The 11,623-nt window shown below is 35.9% G+C and overlaps 3 protein-coding genes across 4 annotated transcripts; 2 read left to right on the top strand and 1 right to left on the bottom strand.

The window, feature by feature from the left end:
- Nucleotides 1-1,203: 1,203 nt before the first annotated feature.
- Nucleotides 1,204-4,249, top strand: LOC111489313. 2 transcript variants are annotated; one of them, XM_023137463.1, is made up of 5 exons: nucleotides 1,204-1,644; nucleotides 1,726-1,770; nucleotides 1,841-2,107; nucleotides 2,191-2,381; nucleotides 3,748-4,249. In XM_023137463.1, the coding sequence occupies exons 1-5, from the start codon at nucleotides 1,425-1,427 to the stop codon at nucleotides 3,922-3,924; spliced, it is 900 nt and encodes a 299-aa protein (XP_022993231.1). In that variant the 5' UTR covers nucleotides 1,204-1,424; the 3' UTR covers nucleotides 3,925-4,249. The 2 variants fall into 2 exon arrangements, with proteins under 2 accessions (XP_022993231.1, XP_022993232.1); XM_023137464.1 differs by having other exon boundaries at nucleotides 1,206-1,644; nucleotides 2,197-2,381.
- A 1,295-nt stretch (nucleotides 4,250-5,544) lies between these two features.
- On the top strand, nucleotides 5,545-8,009 carry LOC111489315 (cyclin-B1-2-like). Its single transcript, XM_023137466.1, has 4 exons — nucleotides 5,545-5,746; nucleotides 6,518-6,618; nucleotides 6,709-6,806; nucleotides 7,721-8,009. The coding sequence occupies exons 1-4, from the start codon at nucleotides 5,621-5,623 to the stop codon at nucleotides 7,819-7,821; spliced, it is 426 nt and encodes a 141-aa protein (XP_022993234.1). The 5' UTR covers nucleotides 5,545-5,620; the 3' UTR covers nucleotides 7,822-8,009.
- A 224-nt stretch (nucleotides 8,010-8,233) lies between these two features.
- On the bottom strand, nucleotides 8,234-10,752 carry LOC111489314 (probable transmembrane ascorbate ferrireductase 2). Its single transcript, XM_023137465.1, has 4 exons — nucleotides 10,401-10,752; nucleotides 9,250-9,298; nucleotides 8,751-8,950; nucleotides 8,234-8,662 (listed from the first exon to the last, which is right to left on the bottom strand). Exons 1-4 carry the CDS (start codon nucleotides 10,542-10,544, stop codon nucleotides 8,357-8,359), a joined length of 699 nt encoding a protein of 232 aa, XP_022993233.1. The 5' UTR covers nucleotides 10,545-10,752; the 3' UTR covers nucleotides 8,234-8,356.
- Nucleotides 10,753-11,623: the final 871 nt, after the last annotated feature.

The following is an 11,623-nucleotide window of genomic DNA, read 5'->3' as shown; positions in this document are numbered from 1 at the left end:
TTTTTTTTTTTTTTTTTTTTTTTTTTTTTTTTTTTTTTTTTTTTTTTTTTTTTAGTTCCACGGCATATAGGATCGGAGATCCTCGGACCTCTTAATCTGTTGAATTATGCTCGTTGATAATCATACACTCGTGTTTTAATGCTCTTGTAGTTTTCAAAATCGAGAAATTATACCCTTTCCATCGACTTTGTTGGAGCACAAGGGTGTGATTTGTAATGCTGTAGACTCTCGAGAGTATTCAATATAGAGGTTGTAATTTATAATTGCCCTTTTATTTAGAGTCTAATAAAGCCAGTTGGTTTAATTTTATTGAGTTTCTTAATTTGTGTAAATTAATCTGCATCGAGAATGTTTATTTAATCCACCCTACTTAAATGTTGTGTGAAAGTTCTCTTAATTATAATTAAATAAATTATAAAGATATGAAAAATAATAATAAATGAAAAGAACAAGACAAATATCTAGATATTTGCCTATAATAAAATATCAAATATAATACATATGGTAAACTATAATTTAATATTAAATATCCTTAACGTTCACTCGTTAGGATAATATTACGCTTTAGCCCCTCCCTCAACTTTGTTCAATTTTTCTTTATTGTATCAAGCTATTTATAATTTTACAATTATTTCATGAAATTAATTTTTAATTCAAGACAAGACCATATTAGTTCATTATTTTATAAATATTATTTAGAATATTGGAAAATAAAAAAAGAGAGAAAAAAGAAACTGTAATTTTGATGAAACCAACGTAGGCATGCACAAGAAACGAAAATGGAGAAGGATAATGATGAGATAAACACTGAAGCGGGACCTCTCTACCCCTACCACTCCATCTCCTCCAATGTGATGGAAACATATCTTCCTTCTATATAAAATTCGATCTTTTATTTTTAAAAATATCTCTAATATTAAACACTAAATTAGAAGTTTAAGAACTCGTTAGACCGTGTATAAGAATGTTTAGAGCTCATATAGAAATAAAGTTACCCGAAAAGATACCCGTTAACCGAGAACCACATCCCCATTCCACCCGTCTTGTTTTCTAGACACATCTGCACTAAACCGGAAAAGGCAAAATTTTCAAAATCAACAACATAATCATATGAACAACAAAATTGGGAGGATCATTTGATCATGACATAAAGTAACTTAGTGCAAAACCCATTGTTTGAAACAGAAAGCTAACAATAAAGACCAATAATCGAGACTGAAAATTGTTGAAATGGACTTGTTTTGTCTTGCAAATAAAGAACTTAGCAATTCTGGCTGTGACAGAGATGATTCTTCAGCCTTTTTAGACATGGAATAACAATTAGAATGTGTACATAAAACAAACATGAGAAAATATTTAGCCTTATAAAGCACAGAGAAGAGTGATATTAGTAAGCTAGTTCCTCATTTCTTGAAAGCCTTAGAATGGAGCAGGTCCATTATGGTTCACAGAGAAGAGAAGAACCAGACGACTTAAATTTGAGAGAGTGGGCGGTAAGGGCAAGGATGAAGTGTGAGAACACAAATTCCAGAAGGTTTTCAGGGTCATATCTAAGAAGCTTTAGGGAAGAAGATGGGAGATCCTTCAGATCAAACATAACCATCTCCAGCACTGCTTCTTCCCCAGGCTACTACTCCATGAGAGGTACTCTCTCTGTTTTGTGGTTCATATCAGTTTTGACTCTCATATCATCTCATCTTTTGTTTCTTGATTTCTTCTTTGCAGATGAAATTGACCCATCAACCTACTCATTCACTACCGCTCTCAAAGGTAAGACATGTTTGAAACGGAGTTGCCTGTCTTTGTTTTGAGACTGTGATAGAAAAGAGTTTTTGTGCAGCATTACAATCCAGGTCGAATTATAATAGTTGGGAAAGCTTGTCACCGCCAGAAGGGCTTGCTTTGAACTCAAAGTGGTATGAAGCAGAGAAATATATTTGCAATCCTCTCTCAGGGGAGGTTCCAATGGAGTGTTTATCTGCTAAGTCACTGAGCGCAAGGTCATTCAGAAATTCAAGAACCAGAATCACCATGTCTGCTCCTTTAGTTTATTCCACAAATTCCACACAACTCCAGGAAAGGCCAATTACTTTTACACAAATTCCAGGTACCATTTTCTTGGCTTTTTTGTTCCTTTTTTTCCTTGTTGAAAGGTTTGTTTTTCAATGTGAAACAAGTTCATTGTTTAAGATGTAGAAAAGAAAGTGGAAGGGATGACTAAGGATGTGGGAACTCAAAGCACACCGCCTGATAGAAGCTCAACAAGTCCTAGCCCTGCTTCCACGCCTCCCATTAAAGAGAGGTCGTTAAAGAATTGTGGGAAAGAAGAAACTGGTTCATCTAATTCTTATTCCATTCCAAGAACGAAATCAGAGAAAGTGGTACGTACATTCTTTGATCTTTCAAATGATAATCATGATTAAGTAGAGGGAAGATTCAAACAAATCCAACTAATTAAGAAATCTAGGGAGAAATTTTAGGCTCATTCTCTTCCTCGTTGATTGTGCATTTCTACAAAAAGGGTCGTCAAGATTAGGCTTGACTGATTCAGATCGAAGTTCTAACAAGATGGAGAAGTGTAAGATTAAAATTGGGACCACGCTCTTCACATATTCCTGTAGGGCTCTGAACAAGAATATATCAGTATCAGGAGCAAAGCCAATTTCACAAAACATACTTCCAAACTCCACCACGTAGTAATCACGACTCTCCACAATGTTATGATATTGTCTATTTTAAGCATAAGTTCTTGTGACTTTGCTTTTGATTTCCCAAAAGGCTTCGTACCAATAGAGATGTATTCCTTAGTTATAAACTCATGATCATTCCCTAAATTAGCTAATATGAGACTCTCTCCCAACCATCCTCAACACCATCTACAGAAAACTCTTGTACCATTCACTTAGCAATCCCACTTACCCAACCATCCCCACGCTCCTTGCTTTATTGTGGAGCCCATCGAGATTCTTTCCTGCAAAATTCAAAATGGGTTCTCACAGTTTCTTCTGCTTTATGTTGAAAATTCTGCTTTTTTTCTCTCTTTCTGGAAAAAATGGTTATGCATTTGAAGGATATGGTCAAATGCCTAAAATAATGTAACAAAAAAAGTCTCAGAATCATTGCATCTGTCATTCATAAAACATCCACATGCTTGTACCTCAATATCTGTTGGTATAATCTCAAAATAAGTCCACAGGTGAAAAGGCCGGGATTCAAGGGAAACACTAGAAGTGAAAAGAAACAAAAGAAGTAGAATGAAAAAACAGTTCTCAAAGGTTAACGTTGAGCACAAGAAGTTGTTATGAATCACGACTCTCTTCCACAATTGTATGATATTGTCCATTTTGAGCCTGAGCTCTCGTGACTTTACTTTAGGCATTCCCAAAAGATCTCATACCAATGGAGAATGTATTCCTTTCGTGTAAACCCATGATTATTTCCTAAATTAGTCAATGTGGGACTCCCTTCCGCGTAGATTTTGTCTCACAGGTATAATTGAACTGTGTGATTCAACTACTGCCCTTAACATTGTTTGGCTAATCTTCTCATTTAAGGCATAAATTTTGATTCCAACACAGAGATATTGCATCTTAAACCCCAGTTGTTAAAGTAAAGTTTGAGGCATTTTCTACAAACGCCCATGAGGAAATGTTTACAGATGACAATGCCTAAAGTAGCAAATAAAAGAGATATCCCATTGTGTTCAGATATTCATACAGAACAGTGATGAGTGTAATATGAGTGCAGGTGAGAAGTAAAGCAAGCAAAGAAAAGGAGATGCCAAAAGGAGAAAAGGGAGATAGAAACAGTACAAAGGAGCAAACGTGGAGGCAAGGTGGGTGCCTGTCATGGATGAGAACAAGACAGAGGGATAAACACAAAACAAGAAAAAACAACTTTTTACCTCATTTGAAAGGGTGCTGAAAAGTTACTGAGGAAATGGGAAAAGGAAAGGAGATTCGCTTTGTGTTTCATTTTCAGGCATATTTTTGCAGGTGTTAGGGAGGGGGTTTGTGTTTGCGCTAAGAAATTAAGAGCAATCATGGAGAAGGACCTCAGGCCTGCCTGCCTGCCTGCGTAGAAAGGTTAAGGCTTTTAGTTTAGGGGTTCTCTGCTTTAGTGTTGATATCATTTCTCGTTTATTGGGATGGTGAAAGTTGGGAGCAGCTTTACCTTCTCACTTCACGTGCATGCCTTTGTAGACCTTCAGACAAATAAAGCTTTTGATAACTAGGACTACTAATTTCATTACCTTTCACGTAGTTACTAGCAAATGAAGCTGCTACCAATTCAAAATCCAATTCTAATACTATAATCTTGCGTCAAACAACATTTTCAATCATCTACACACACACATGCACATACGTATACAAAATAAAAAATATGCAAAACCTGTTTATTCACGGCATGATGAAAAGAATCTTATCAATGCCATACTGACAATATATGAGATCTCACGTTGGTTAGATAGAGGAATGAAACCTTCCTCATAAAGGTCTGTAAACCTCTTCCTAGTAAACGCGTTTTAAAACCGTGAGGTTGATAGTGATACATAACGAGTCAAAACATGCAATATTTACTAGTGGTAGACTTGGGTTGTTACACGATAGGATATATGTTAACCCAGAGAGAATATATAGAAAGCAAAAGAACATAAAGAACACATTCTATGGCTACACACATTTTGTATACTAAATGAAACCACAATATGTAGCAGAATTTGATTATACCATATCCTTTATCATGGCGAAGCACCGGGATTAGTGTTAGAAATAAGCCGGACTTCATACAGAGCATTCTCTCCCTTCCCTGCAAGAGTTTCAAAGAAATTCTCAGTTAACAATGTTACAATTACAAACAAAAGAAAATGATAAATTATGTAATGCATTAAGCTCACCGACTTCTGCAGTGATCCCTGCCCCAAGTCGAATCGCTTCCCTCCGTTTTGGGCCGCATATTTCTCTCCTAAACATTCAAATTACAATTCTGTTCCGAATGGGATTATCAACACAAGCACTCACAAGAGAAATATATTTACAACATATTTACAAGAATTCACAAATTCCAATCCAAGTGCTACCTAGTCAATACTCACAAGAATCCATAGCCATATAGAGTCAGAAACATACATTCGCAAGCGAAAATTCGTCATCGGTGGCTTTTGCTTTGTCCGGCGAGGCTGATCGGAAGACGGCTGAGTAGAATCATAGAATCAGCGGCTCTAGCCGAGAATGTGATAGTTAGTCGCCGAGACTTCTGCAAAATGAACCAATAACTTGGCTCTCCCAATCAAATTGCCACCGCCAGGAACGGAAGTTGTGCGTTATTATTCCCCGCTGAGCCAAATCAAATTGCCACCGCCAGGAACGGAAGTTGTGCGGTATTATTCCCCGCTTTTTTTTTTTCCTTTTTTAATTCGTAATTTTCTACCGAAAATAAAATTGAAAAGAATTCAAAATAGATTATGATTATTTTGTCAATATTCATAATTTTCTTCCAAGTCACGGTGTTTTGTATAAATACCATAACTTTACCAATCTTCAGTAGGCAGAGGCACGGCAAGCTCGCGCGACTTGCAGAACAAGTTTAAGAAGTTTTCTTGAGCGAAGGGAATACGAAAATGGAGTCTTCGAAGGCCATTCCCCATGAAATCGGAGGGATCCAGAATGATGCCCTTCGATTTGGGCTCCAAGGCGTGAAGAGCGATCTCGTTGGATCTCATCCTGTTGAATCCATCTATGAAACTGTAATTTCCCCTCTTCCTTCTCTCTCAGTTTTTTCAATCTAAGTTGTCTTACTTGGTTTCTATATGGCTTCGGCTGGATAATCTGGGTTCGATTGAGCTGATGAACCACTTGTTTGTTTAAGTTACTCGGATTAGAAACTTGTAGCTTCATGTTTTACTTCCTGTTTATTGTTAAAATTTCTCATTGTACTCCCATATTTTGAAATTTTTGGGGTCCGGTTCTATCAATTGTTGTAAAATGGTGCTGAGAATTTCATTTCAGAGTGATTTATCTAGTGTCCCATTTGACCTCTGTATAGAAAAAACTATGAGATTCCACCTCAGTTGGTTGGAGGGAGGAACGAAACCTTGTTTCTAAGGGTGTGAAAACCTCTCTCTAGTAGACGCGTTTCAAAACTGTGAGGCCAACAGCGATACGTAACGAGTCAAAGAGGACAATATCTGCTAGTGGTGGTCTTAGGTTGTTACAAATGGAATTAGAGCTAGACAGGTGAATTAAGAGGTCTTGGAGAAGGGAACAAGTGCTAGTGAAGATGCTGGGTCCTGAAGGGAGTGGATTGTGAGATCCCACATCGGTTGGAGAGAGGAACGAAGCATTCTTTGTAAGGGTGTGAAAACCTATCTCTAGTAAACACGTTTTAAAACCATGAGGTGGATGAACCACAATACATTCTTTGAATACATGGGATGAAAAAACAAGCTTGATCTCGTTGGTTAAATTAATTTCTTTCAATTTGATAGATGAATGTTCCTGTTTTTTTCTTGATATAGACGAGAAGAACAGAAGAAGAGATGAAAAGGAAAATTCTGGTGAATACATATGGATCTGCTTTTCCATTGAAGATGGATTTTGAGAGGCAAATTCTTTCTCGGTAAGGCCACTCTTCTTGTATTGATGCTGTATCTCTCTTGGTGTGTTCTAAATTGGAGCACTTGTTTATTTTAACTTAAAACTATTGCAGATTTCAAAGGCCTCCAGGACCTATTTCATCTTCAATGTTGGGTTTGGAGGCTCTTACTGGAAGCTTGGATGACTTTGGCTTTGAAGATTATCTAAATGGTAAAATAAATCCATATAACTCATCTGATTCTGTTCTCTATTATACATTTTCATCATTAGGTAGAGCTTTTCCATTGCCTTAAATAATTCTTTTGAGCTTAATGAGTTTCTTTAGGACTCTTATTAAATTATCTGGCATTGATGGGATATTTAAATTTGCGAAGTATGGTTGGATCTGATTGACCCCAAGTCACCCAAGGGTTACATGGTTGAGGAAAGGGAAGGAGGGACCGAGTGATGTAAATGTGTAAGGGTGGAAATCCATAGTCGGGTATGCATGTGTTGTGATTCTGCGGGGGTGTCACAATTGCACTCTTGCAGCTACGGGACAGCGATTGTGTGACACTTGTTCTAACCCAGCGAACAAGTCAGCCGTGAGAAACTTTTGACTTCGTAAACTATGATAGCGTATACTAGAGCCTCAAGTCACGTTTAAGAGAAATGTTTGGAAAACGTGGGTGAGGAAATACGTTGAAAACAATTTGAAAGAAATCAATGTTATAAGCTAAAAGCGATTAGGCATGACTTTGATAGCATGACTAGTCATATCCCTCTATAATATATTTTGGGGCATTTTTAGCCCTGACGAGTGTGGACATGATTTTGGTGACCTGTCATACACCCCCATGTTGACACAATATGAAAGAGTAAAGATATCTAAGATGAAAGCATGCAAAAAGGGGTTTGGAACGAACATGGAGCCATGGATAAAATGTCCTGGACAAACATGACTGGCCAACATAAGGAGGATGAATTGCTTTGGCCATTGTTTTGCCCTTCTTTTTTCACTTTGACTTAACATAATGAATCTCTATTGTGCAGTCCATCTGTTGCTTAAAATACCCATTTTAGATAATAATAGTCTCTGCTAGTGTTAGTTTATACAACTTGTTTAATGTGAATGTGATTTGCAGACCCAAGGGAATCTGAATCTTTGAGGCCATTGGACATGCACCATGGAATTGAAGTCCGCCTGGGACTGTCCAAGGGACCAGTTTGCCCAAGTTTCATATAATCTCATCTCAATTTCATTGTTGGCCTCAGTTTGCCCATAATTTTGTTGACCTCTGTTTGTTTGTTGGTCAGCACCATCTTTGCTTCCTGTGAGCCAAACTATGAGTTTCATAGCCAATATCATCTGTTTGTTATCCCAACTTTTTATCTGATTTCTTATAAATAGATACCTTTGGCTTCAGTTCTTGATATTGTTGTGATTTTGGGGATTTGTGATTGTGATTATTTGGATTTTTATGGTTTTTTACAATTGCATGAGATCGGTGAAATTTGTTTAAATTCATATCAGGAGAATGACACCGTAGGTATGTTAGAAAGTGATTACGAAATAGTTAAAAGATCACTTCGATCACTCTAAAATATGTTTTTTAATCATTCAAAATCAATTTATCGATGAAAGTGATTACGAAAAAGTTTGAGAATGAATCATTTTACTCAATTACAAATAAAGGCAAGTTTCATTTTGATGAGATGTCCATACACAGTACAAATACTTGTTCCATTTCAAGTATGAACCAGCATATAACGTTTTCATCCTACTCTGCTGGCCCTCTGTAGACGTCACCTTTGTTGTTCGACCGAGCGATAACCGCAAGAATTATGAGGCCACCCAATACAACAACGACGATACCCAATGAATTTATCAGCAAAGCCTCATTAGAATAGCGTAATATTACCTTACTGGTTTGAAGGAAGGTAGCTTTTTCCAACAATCCAGTAACAGTTGTAGCAATGCAAAGGCCATATATGTAAACGCCAAAGAAAACATGCCATGGCAACAGAGTAGCTCTGCTGTTTCTGGAGCCACCTGGGTACCAAAAGGTTACAAATCCTGCACCCCACTGTCCAAATGGAGCCACCCTAATTAATTAGAATCACGTAGCTCAACAAAAAGATAAAACATAGCAGCGGATATTACGGTTTACGAACCTGGATGCCAAACAAAAAGACAGAAACTAAGCCCAACCATGAATGTAGACTGTAAAAGTTGTCGATTCCCTTGTCATTGTGGAACTTCAAGGCAGCCCATATGCCAATCAGGCTTAAAAACAATGCAACAAACTGGAGTGCAAGATGAACTAGTTTCTTGAAGTTTTTGGTTCCTGAAACTGTCTTGTATGCTAACATTGCTGCACCAATATATCTAAGCAGGGTGAACAAAACCATTGAGAGCACCGGCATGCTACGAAAATAACTCGAACTCGAGTTCGCAAATGATTTCAGAATACAAATCTCAAGAACATACCTTTAGTTGGGATGTAATTTCATAATCTATATAACAAAGCAGTATTATACTTTCACATAATCTACATATATTCAAATTGCCAAAATAGAACATTGCATTAAAGTCACTGTCCAGGAAGAACGAAAAATTATGTAAGCTAATGCTTCAGACCATGATTTCAATCCAAAGAAAGAAGATATTTACCTTCACCATTTAGAAGAATAAGTCCAATCACCATAAGAACAGGATGAACCTGCAAAACAAGAGCAACTTCACCAAATAAACGGGAAAGAAAAAGGAAAAATGAGAATTAAAAGGTAATGTTTCAATTATGTAAAGCATAAAGAAAGAATTCTATGTTGCATTAGCTCCCATCTTCTTGAGCTGATAAACAAAATTCAGAGCACAGCTTGCTGACACGACAAGATTTCTATATGCATATGGATTGTTTTACAGCACCAGACACGATCAGCTACTCAACATTCATCCCGAAATTTGTCACCAATTATCCAAACTCTAGAAAGTATAGATTCAATTCCTCTAGGCGTGCATCATCAATGAGTTTAGAGCATATTAATTTTCACGACATTAAACAGCCTTTTCAAGCTGAGCTAGAGGTAAGCACGGTTCTTGGTAATTGCTATATGTCACGGTCATACTTATCCAAAACATGTTGCCTATGGCCGCATGTCGGATGTCTCGATCATGCTTGCCTAAGACGTGTTGTCCATGGCCGCATGTCCATTCCAAACCCCTTTACGTGCTTTCATCTTAGATATAACTATACTGTTTTATGTTGTGTCAATACGGGGTATTGACCTAGTCACCAAATCATGTCTATACCTGCCCCAAAACCTATTACAAGAGATGTGACTAGTTGTCAATTGTTCTTACCTAGGTTATATGCTATCAAAGTCGTCATTGTTGTCTACTCGTCTTTAGCTTATAACATTATTTTCTTTACAATTTTTCCAACGTATTTTCTCGCTCACATTTTCTAAAATATTTCTCTCAAACGTGATCCGAGGCTCAAGCATACGCTGATGTTATCTACAAAATCTGAATTTCACACAGCTAACTTGTTCGTTAGGTTAAAACAAGTGCAGCACAATCGCGGTCTCGCTACGGCAAAAGTGAGATGGTGACACTAAACAGACAATTCGGCAATATCTTGATATCGTCACCTAATTTTATTCCGTACATCTCTATTGGTGAGAAAACAGATGGCGCCCAAATAATTTCAAACAAACAAAATCAACGAACTCAAGCCTATCAAACATGCGAATCAACTTTTAAAAAAACGGTAAAAGGATAGAAGAAAATCATTTCCGAATAAAGAGGAAGTAGCTAGTTACATTGAAGATGAGATCCTTGTTGTCTGAGCTAAGTGCCAAACCACCACGGAAATGCAAGGTCCAAATGAACACAAGAGCTGCCACAACCATCCCGAGCACTCTGACAGCCATGAAAATCGGGAACTGAACAGCGGGAACCGCCATTGGTTCTTCAGCAGAAGAGACAGTAGATGAAAGAATATGAATACTAGGATCTTCACCGGTGGAAATCGTGGCCAACTTCGAGGTAAATTTCAGCTGATCGAATGGAGTTTCAGGCGTGGATCTCCTCCATCGCCATGGGAGGGAAGGAATTTAAATTTAAGCTTAATTTTAGTAAAGAATATTTCAAGGTTAGGGAGAGGGTTTTTCCTTTCATTTGACTAAGCTTTGCTTTGGAATCACGGAATTTGGATTTATTTTTTAAAATCAAATTAGAATATAGAAAAGTTGAAACGTTAAATTATGAATATATTCTATATTCTAATTTAAGCGTTTTTTCTTAAATATTTTCAATCCAAGGATTTTTATTTTTATATTTAAACAATTTTTTTAGTGAGTTATTCTATTAATTAATTAATTATATACCATTAAATTACAAATTTTTGGATTATAAACTAATATATCTTAAACTTTTAATTTCATTCAATTTTAGAAAATATATGATTGAACATAAAATTGAAATTTTAAAAATCTATTATATACAAAATTAAAAATTAAAAATGAGGAAAATTAGAACATTCTAGAACAAAAACTTTTAAATGGTTCTATTTTATTTATTATTTTTTTCAATTTTATGTTTAATATTTAATTTAACCAATGTCGAGTATTTTAAGTTCCCATAATATATTTTTTGAATTAATTGTTTATTTATAACTACCACTAATATTTAATAGCATTATATATCTTGATCAAGTGTGGTATACTTTAATACCATATTAAAATGTTACAAGTTCAATCATTTCCGTAATAATTATTTTATTTTCTACCTAATATTTTTATGCATTGAAACGTATAAACAAAAGTTTGTGTCCGATGTTCAAATTAATTGAAAATTTATAGTTTTATAGTTCAATAATGAATAATTATATAAATTAATGTTTTAAATGATAATTGATATCTTATTTATTATATTCGACTAAAATCTATTTCTCACTCTATTATGATATTAGTGTCAAATTTTTCATATTAATATTAATATGAATTATACCGTATTAATTGACCTATTTTATATTGGAAAAACT

The sequence above is a fragment of the Cucurbita maxima genome, unplaced genomic scaffold (assembly GCF_002738345.1).
Source record: "Cucurbita maxima cultivar Rimu unplaced genomic scaffold, Cmax_1.0 Cma_Scf00014, whole genome shotgun sequence".
Lineage (NCBI taxonomy): Eukaryota > Viridiplantae > Streptophyta > Magnoliopsida > Cucurbitales > Cucurbitaceae > Cucurbita > Cucurbita maxima.
Note: the sequence above shows the minus strand (reverse complement) of the source record. Positions and strands in the feature narration are given on the sequence as shown.

Bases quoted from the DNA above. Each gene is read 5' to 3' on its own strand.
- LOC111489313 (XM_023137463.1), top strand. From the start codon at position 1,425: ATGGAGCAGGTCCATTATGGTTCACAGAGAAGAGAAGAACCAGACGAC. The intron at 1,645-1,725 runs GTACTCTCTCTG...TCTTCTTTGCAG, and splicing joins AGGCTACTACTCCATGAGAG to ATGAAATTGACCCATCAACC. The intron at 2,382-3,747 runs GTACGTACATTC...ATATGAGTGCAG, and splicing joins GAACGAAATCAGAGAAAGTG to GTGAGAAGTAAAGCAAGCAA.
- LOC111489315 (XM_023137466.1), top strand. From the start codon at position 5,621: ATGGAGTCTTCGAAGGCCATTCCCCATGAAATCGGAGGGATCCAGAAT. The intron at 6,619-6,708 runs GTAAGGCCACTC...AAACTATTGCAG, and splicing joins GAGAGGCAAATTCTTTCTCG to ATTTCAAAGGCCTCCAGGAC. The intron at 6,807-7,720 runs GTAAAATAAATC...TGTGATTTGCAG, and splicing joins CTTTGAAGATTATCTAAATG to ACCCAAGGGAATCTGAATCT.
- LOC111489314 (XM_023137465.1), bottom strand. From the start codon at position 10,544: ATGGCGGTTCCCGCTGTTCAGTTCCCGATTTTCATGGCTGTCAGAGTG. The intron at 8,951-9,249 runs GTAAATATCTTC...ATATTGGTGCAG, and splicing joins TATTCTTCTAAATGGTGAAG to CAATGTTAGCATACAAGACA. The intron at 8,663-8,750 runs GTTCGTAAACCG...CCATTTGGACAG, and splicing joins TCTTTTTGTTTGGCATCCAG to TGGGGTGCAGGATTTGTAAC.